The sequence below is a fragment of the Morone saxatilis genome, unplaced genomic scaffold, assembly GCF_004916995.1.
Source record: "Morone saxatilis isolate NCDOM2014 unplaced genomic scaffold, NCSU_SB_2.0 Contig18, whole genome shotgun sequence".
NCBI lineage: Eukaryota > Metazoa > Chordata > Actinopteri > Moronidae > Morone > Morone saxatilis.
Window position 1 is genome coordinate 20,066,847 of NW_023339740.1, and position 8,603 is coordinate 20,075,449.

Genomic DNA, 8,603 nt, shown 5'->3' on the forward strand with positions numbered 1-8,603 from the left:
AATGAGAACGGGCTGTGAAGTGAGTAAGAGAAACTACAGTGGCCGTAAAACTCGCAAAAAACACAAACTAAAGCCAGTGTTTTGTTTGTCCGCTTTTGGCTACTGTAGTAAAATGGGAACACCTGTAGATAAAAAGGGCTCATTCTAAGGTAACAAATACACAATGGTTCTTATTTTCAGGTGATTATACACTAATAAAAACATAACTATGAATATTATATTCAGTGTTTGACAATAGATGTTACACACTGAACCTTTAAGTGATCAGTGGGTTTTCGTGGACCGCGACAACCATCAGAGTCTATGCGACACTCGTTAATCCAATGACTGACCTTTGGCACATGTGGATTGAACTCAACAGCTCTGTGTATGGCCTCCACAGCATTCATCTCTGCTGTGCTCAGCCCTCGCCTTGACGCGGCTTCTGGAGAGAACCTGAGAAAAAACACCTCATATGACACGCTGTTGCTGCTGCTCACAAAGCTATTAAATGATGTTAGTGCAGCTGTGTGAAACAGGTTAAGGTCTAAGAGATACTGATGTTGAATGACATTACAACATACTTATCTGATACAGCCCGTGCTTTCAACAGCGCAGATGTGTAGCATATAGTGGCTGATTTTGGCAAGCTGATGTCTATAGAGGCAGAAGAAATGTGGGTCACGTGACATAAATCATACATTCCACATACTGGTTCAATGGCAATGAGCTAATTTCTGTCCAAAAATTGCATGATGACTTGACATTTTTATTGGGTTCAGTCTTACCATCATATTTGGCAAGGACTGCTTGAACATCAGCATATGCCTGAAGCTCTAGAAGTGCCTCCAAGAGGTTTTCGTGTATATTCAACATTCCCAACAGGGGGAACTCCTTCATTAACTGTAAAGAGATAAAATATCATACAATAACATACAATGTGTTAAAACTATGCTGCCTTTGTTTTAAATACAGACATATATAATATAAACATGTTGCTTCAGCAGTTGCATGAGTCATTTGACAATTTGCACATAATAGCAGTTTGTGATGGAAACTCACATCTCTCATCATTTTTACTGCTTCTTTAATCCGCCCCAGCTTGCGTGCACACATTGCCAGTCTGCGTTTAATGTACACCAGTAAGTTGATATCTTTTCCAGCTGTGGATGGCAAACAGAAAATACTACACATTAAATAAACAAAACACTTCAGTCTATCAGTCTTAAGAGGTTTAAAACATGAATAACTTCAGACCTAAAGAGCAACTTCACACTGTATCTTAACATCAGTGTTTTGTGAAGATGAAAAGCATTGTTGGAATGTTTTGCTTGTTATCCATCCGGTCCGCTCTTACAGCCACACTTACCTGTGATGTGGAGTTGCACAATAGTAGACATTCAAGTTCTGAACTACACAGGGTGCGGCAAAGTATGTTGCATAGGATTAAAAGTGGGTGAAGTTGCACATTAACCAGGAAGCTACTGTGCTGCTACTGTGCCTCAAGGATTGCAATGGATGAGTAATTCATGTATATTCACGTATATTCTTACCGATACTAAGTGCTTTTTTAAAGAGGCGTTCAGCTTCTGTGATAGTTGTGGCTTCTTCCTCTGCTAGGAGTACATAGGCTGCTGCACATCTGCACACACAAATATAAGACACAGAGGGACAGATTTCCACCAGCCTATCCTCATTATATTTCCCTTTGTCATACACAAGAAGACAATATTCATTATGTTTATAGATACAGTATTTAAGGAGATGATATGTCAATGTGTAAGAGAAGGACTCACTCATGGTTCATTTCTATGGCCTGGTAAGCTGCTCTGATCCTGGCTTGAGGATTTCTCTCTCTCCAGGCTTTCTGCATCACTGTAATGAGATGATGAACTCAAGCTTATTATAGATGTGACTGAACAGTCCAGACATATCTAATTGTATGCATCCTGGTTAATAGCTCCACAACAAAAACAAAAAGCACTTGCATTTGAAACATTTACAAAGAACAAGAGTAATCTCTTCCAAGGACACATGTTAGCAGTCTTTTGTTTGTACAATTGTACAAGAACAAATATCACATCTCTGTTTTCTGCTGTTTCTACTAAACTGGTCAGTTTATACAGTTAAAACTCACCAGCATCTTCTGGCCTTAGCTGCGGAGTGTCTCCTGTGAAGAAGGTCTGATGGTCTTGAGCAGACAGGTTCATATCATAGTATGTTAAAGGTTCCTTCCCTGTTACCCAGGTGTACCTGTAGTGCACAGAGTAAAGCACAAACTGTTACTGCTACTGTTTTATGATCTATAATAAATCAAATGTAATTGATTTAGCTAAAGACAGTATGCTTAAGAAAGTATGCACGTTTATAAATATTTTCACATTATAAACCAACCATTTTAAGGACTATCAGATGTATTCGACGCAGCTAAATCTGAATCACAATAAATCACATACCTGTTGTATTCTGCTCCTCTGAACAGATTCAAAGGGTTCCTCCAGACCTTACACTCTACCAAAAGGAGGATATTGCTGTTAGTGCTAGTAGTATTATGTGTAGCATTGCTGTTTTAGTTTGTATTATACACATATTTACCTGAAACACTGGGCCTTGGCTCTGCCTCTCCATTGACTGATGTGAAAAGACCAGTCGTGGAGCTGCTCTCCACTCCACCCAGAAGAGGACGCAGGTGGCTCACTGACACTTGTTCAATGAACGAGGTCCCATATTTACGAAAATACCACCACTCAAATATCTGTGGTGAGAACATGTGGTGAAACGTGGCTTTACAAAAAGTATATTATACAAAGACAACAATTGCTCATATATCCCTGAGTTGCAAATGCTATCATATCACTAGAGCAGTGCTTTCTTTTACTTTTACTGTCATGCCGACCTCTGGAATTTAACTGCAACTTAAACTCTGCCCTAATGGCCATAACACACAAAAGGCACAGGGCTCTGTCCCTGCAATTACATTTTTACTTGGTGGGTTTCTTTTCTTTTCCTCTTTCCCTGTCAAAATCTGTTCATTATGTCATTTCTCTTCTTTCTTGAAACTTTCTTTTTATTTAAGTTTTCAGTTCTTTTTTCCAACAATAAAAAACAAACAAGCAAACAAACAAGCAAACAAACAAAAAAACAAAAAACAAAGAAAGAACAAAACTAGACAGAGAATAAAAGTGAACAGACAGGTTGACAAGGTTGACACAGGCTATACATTAGTGCAAAATGGAGTGATCATTCACACAGACAATGAGTTACACGTTAAAGAATAGGAAGTCCACCTTTCCCAGTACTTTGTAAACTGTTCAGCCCGTAGTCTTAGGGTGAAATTTCTCTTCTGTCACAAGTCTTGCTAACCTTAATTTGGATCAGCCTTGCAGGATGAGACCGCTCTTGTTTGTTTACTGCTTCCAAATGATTCAGCTTCATTCAACTTTTGCTCTGCTCCATATTTTATGCCCCCCTTGCAATAGCTTTACAGCGGCCAGTTCAGGAACCACTGTACTAGACACAGAACTGGTGTTGCGTTGCGTTTAATAGTGACACTTTTCTTTAACTAGGCTTCCATCCATGTGTCTAATCCGGGTTTCCTGATTAAGAATTTGGAATTTAGGAAGTTATTGCAAAATGAGTGGCCTGTAAGCAAATACCATTTTGCAAAAGGGTGGATATGTAACATGTATTCTTTTGTGTAAGAAATGCCAAGGGTGATAACTCACAAGGATGAGTCCAGAGATGAGAGAGGAGGTTCCAGTGAGAGCCACATAGAATTTAGGGGTCAGTGTATTCAAAAACACTGAGGCTGAAAGAAGAGAAGGAGGAGGCGGTCAGTACAGTGTAATAGAGCAACCAGTAGTTCCCTCTGTTGTAACCATACAATAACCTTAAACCATGCACAACACGCTGACAGAAAAACACAGTGCCAGTGGCTTTAGTGTAGCAGGTAACATAAGCCACACACAGCATCTCGACTATATGAGGAGCAAAGTAGCACACAACAACAAACTAATGCATTCTGACTAGGCATGAACAACACGCTGCTGTTAAGAGATGAGAACGGATAACTGAGGAGCTGGGAGGTAGGTATATTGAAAAATGACTCGAGGTGCGCCAGATCGGTAACGCAGGAGGAAGGTGGCCTCGCGACTGGAGCGTTCGAATCGAGTCAGGGACAACGAATCTCTCAAAGCAGACAGGCTTCCGCGTTGGGAAAGGCTAACAAAGTAGCTTAGGCTACGGCAGGTGGCAGTTTGTCAGCTGAGGTAAGAGGCTTTGCTGCAGTTTCAGCGGCTCCGCACAGGACGTGGCGTAGTCGAGTGATCGGCACCATTGGCCGAACCAAATGAAGCACACGTAAGTCCATGACCAGGAGAGCCAAGACTTTAATTTCTCTGTAAATCCGAGAGATTGGGGATTACTGCCAGCGGTGTCCTCCATGTTTCTCCGGATGCCTGTAAACAGAGGAGTCACGTGATCACGAAGTAAGATGACTTCTATTTTGAAATCTCTGCAAAAAATCCATTTCCGGAGACCACAGAAAAAAAAACAAAAAACAATATGTTCATATTTTGATGCACAAATACTTTGTTTACTCATCATCTAAACTGAATTAAATATGAACGACGACAGAAATAATCGGTTTTATACAAACGTCTAGCAGTTGAGTGTCACATAAATCAAAGCGTGTATCTGGCTTAGAAAAATACAGTTGCATATAGATCATTATAGACAATGTATTTAACGATTATATAACATTTGATCTAACTCTTTATCAGGGTAGCAATATAAGTAGTCTACTTGAGAGAGTGGGACTATATGTAGCCTGTCTTTTTAATTATAACTATAGTGCTTTAACTTGATTAACAGCACAGTTACTAGTTACTGTGAATATTTATAATTTATAAAAAAAAATCCTAATCTGCTCATAAATTGTGACTGATGCATTGTTATAAATAATAATAATAATAATAATAATAATAAAGTATCCACCACTATATAAAGTAAGCAATATGAGCTCTTCATACACCAGCAGTAATATTAAAATATTTCTTATATTCTGAATACTTTTACTTATGTACTTTTACTGTGGCAAAACTTTAGTAGCAGTAACATTTTATTATTGCTTTACTCAAGTAAGAGGTCTGAGTGTTTCTCTTAATATTAGGGCTCCAGCTAACAATGTTATTAAAGTTTATTAAAGTTTATTAAATTCAATTCAAGTAATCATTTAGTTTGTAAAATCAAAGAAAATGCTAAAAATGCCCATTAAGATAAAATGTCATTTCTGTTTATTATCTTATCTATTAATTATTTCAGCACTACTTAACATACTATTAATGATGGATATTTTAAGGAGCTTTTAATTCTTAAACTCTCAGATCTTAAGAGTGACAGAGTTTTGTAATGACACTGTGACTAAGGAAGTAAATTGTAATTTTGAAAGGTTAATAATCCTTATCTATATAACATTAATTTCATACACACTGAGAATTACTTGAAAGAGGCATTTGACTCCCCTCAAGTAAATCACAAGCTTGATAGATGTGGGCCTTGACCTCTTGGGGATATTTGCTAACATTCATCATCTCAGCTACAGCCAGGACCATTCATAGCTAATTTCTCTGCCCATTTTAGCCTGTACTACTATTTATGACCAGTAAGTGGGGCCATTACAACATGAATACATTCACTTCTGTTGCCATGTACTGGCTGCAGGTGGAGACAACGTTCAGTTTTGTTTACTTCCTTGTAGTCTCAAATTAATTACAATGTTTTAAAAATTAATGTTTTCACTGTACTCTTTCATTGGGAGTTTATATTTTCTGCAAATGTATTACTGAACATTTTTTGCAGGTCTTTTCTTAGGCTGAGAGTTGAATCCAAATAGTATGGCTTTGTCTCAAACAGCCAATCACTGTACATTCACAGTATTCTATCCCCGTGATTTACATACCCATATATGTATATACGTCGTCAAGGAGAAACAGATAATTGCTATAAGGTAAAAGTATCTTTTTGGATCTTTACAACCGGCAGCACTTCTCACCTTGTGTGATTGACTTATATCCTAACATTGCAGGAATAAATGTGATTTGTTGGAGTGCATTCTAGTTGGAGGTTAAAGCCACTGAATGACAGAGAGCCAGATTTGGTCCTGCTCACACATGCCCTTGGGTGTTTTCTGCCTGATGCTGATGGACAAGCACACGCAGGGTTAAAGGCCTGTCATATAAATCAGGTACAATCACTTTAGAGGTGAAAACATGCACGATGCTACTGACAGGGAGGAAAAGTAGGGAAAAGAAAGGAAGAATAAAAGAGACGGGGGAGATGAACAAGGCAGGTCTGTAGAAGTTATCTGGAGTGTAGCATGACCTGCATGTCTGAAATGATATTTCCAAATGACCTCTGCTCAGTGACTCATTCTCTGATAAAACATACATGTAGCTTTCAAGAATATGCTGGGTAAACAATATTATCTTCTCTCGCGTGTACACTGCATATTTATACTTATAAGTATATACTTATACATACTTATCGGGTAAATATCAACATAAGTTAAATAAAACATACATTTAAATGAATGCAAGGACATTTGCAGAGTGTATGCATGCATCGTAATCACACAACTTAATAAAAAAAATATTTATTATTAAAATGTTGGCCGAAAGTTGACTTTTATACACAATAACTTACAAATATAAAACACAACGTTGATATAAAAAATTGCGAACAATGGACAGTACCTTAGTACAAAGTGTGACATGACCTGTACACAAACGGTCAGCCAGTGTCCAGCCATGCAGAAGCAATATCTCTCTTCATTCTGCAGTCACCTGTATACTTAAGGTTCATTTACAATTTCACGTCTGGTATCCATCCAGCCATTCTGGACTTCATGTTCTGTTTATGTAGTTTCTTTCTTTTCTCTCCCCAAAGCTTTTAAGAGTCCTCTAATCATACATAATTAATCAAGGTTTTCACTTAAATGCACTGCATTTCTCACTCTCATTATTACTTAAGAGGCTGCTCTTTAAGGCTTGAAAATACCCGGCCTTCTGTTGATCATATTGTTCGCAGAGCCAGCTGTTTAAACATATAAGGACTTATATATAAAAAAATACAAAACATGTATTCACATTTTAAAGTATTTCAGGCTAATGACATTATTTCATTACTTCACATAAAAAAACATGTTATGTCTACCTGATGAAACATATTAGTATAATCTGAGCAGAGGTTAGCTCCAATACAATTTTAATGAGTAATAAAGTTTACTTTGCACTATAATGCATTGCCTATGTTCAAGCTGTCTGACTGGTCGTTTGTCAGCTCTGTATTTGGTGGTCCTTGCTGATGGAAAACTTCAAACTTTATGAAACTGGCTCTTGTCTCCCACACTGCTTTCTCTCTGTGAGTTTATATTACTTGATTCTATGAAGGGACTCTCCCCCTACAACTCATTTCTCTCGAAACACTTCATTTTCAGAAAATGTGTGTTCTTTTTTTTGCATCAGGAGACCTTGCCGTTTGACCACATCTGAAAGCAATGGTGCCGCAGAAAAATGACTTCCTCCATGACAGGCTCAGAGACCATGGGGCAACATTAAGACTTTTTTCTCTGTAAATCATAAGTGAGGACGATTGGACATGTAGTCTGTTGTTCCATAAGTATAATAATGACTAATTTACACCACATTGCTCAAGCAGAGAGGATACTCACCATTCAAATGGCAGCAAGGAAGGTACATGTCATGTAACACTTTACATTCGTCTGTTGATGGATGGATTTTCCTCTTCAGGAATTAAAAAAAAAAATGTTTTAAATCATCCTATACTCATTTTAATAGAAAGGGACATACTGTATCTGTCTTGTGAAATCCATTTGAATGTCAAATAAAACCCGTTAAACATAAAACATTATCATCATCGTTATCAGCACAAGCACTAGTAACATGGTAATGAAAACACAAAACATGGAATAACAACATAAGTGCTGCAAGCAGCCTCTCATCCAGTGTGTGCACTGGCTTTTTCATTGTATACAACTCCAGCCAACTGTAAGTATAAATGGAAGAGGCAGTTATGAATAATACATATGAATTACCTTCATGCAGTCAGGGTCTTTTTTCACCCTCTGCTGCAAGAACATCATTTTAGTAACAATAAAATAAAAGGCAAGGTGCACAACTAAAAACCACAGGTATTGTAAGTGAACACAAGTGCGTCAATAGTTGCAGTAGCTTGAAAGGTGTTACAGTACTTTCATAAAGGTGTTAAATAGTGTTTAACTGCAAACGACAAGAGTAATGAAAAAGTGAAAGTGCACTAAAGATTAGCGCTGCATAGATACAGCAAATCCAGCCTTTTAATGATAATAAAGTTTTGTGTATTTGTACTGTGGACATGTCTGACATCATTGGCATGTTGAAGTACTGTGTTCACATTCTTTCTTTTCTTTCCAAGTGTTTTTTCAAAGACAGTTGGACACATAGGACAGTTGTTTTGCTTGTCACTGTTGAGGAAGCAGATGTGACCACATGATGAACGTTCAAATCCATAATCCCAACGTAAACAAAAGTTCATACTTGGTAACACAACAACAAACTAATGCATTC

General features: G+C 37.7%; 1 protein-coding gene across 1 annotated transcript in view; it reads right to left on the bottom strand.

Moving 5' to 3' along the window:
- st7l (suppression of tumorigenicity 7 like) overlaps positions 1–4,450 on the bottom strand; it is an 18,050-nt gene extending 13,600 nt beyond the window's left edge. Inside the window, exons 1-11 of the mRNA XM_035662188.1 lie at positions 4,257–4,450; positions 3,705–3,799; positions 2,575–2,734; positions 2,436–2,490; positions 2,117–2,232; positions 1,776–1,854; positions 1,533–1,621; positions 1,042–1,142; positions 768–882; positions 564–636; positions 333–435 (exon numbers count right to left, since the gene is read on the bottom strand). Of these exons, the coding sequence (XP_035518081.1) occupies positions 333–435; positions 564–636; positions 768–882; positions 1,042–1,142; positions 1,533–1,621; positions 1,776–1,854; positions 2,117–2,232; positions 2,436–2,490; positions 2,575–2,734; positions 3,705–3,799; positions 4,257–4,422 (1,152 nt within the window). The 5' untranslated portion in view covers positions 4,423–4,450. The remainder of the gene's footprint in view (positions 1–332; positions 436–563; positions 637–767; positions 883–1,041; positions 1,143–1,532; positions 1,622–1,775; positions 1,855–2,116; positions 2,233–2,435; positions 2,491–2,574; positions 2,735–3,704; positions 3,800–4,256) is intronic.
- Between the last annotated feature and the right edge of the window lie 4,153 nt (positions 4,451–8,603).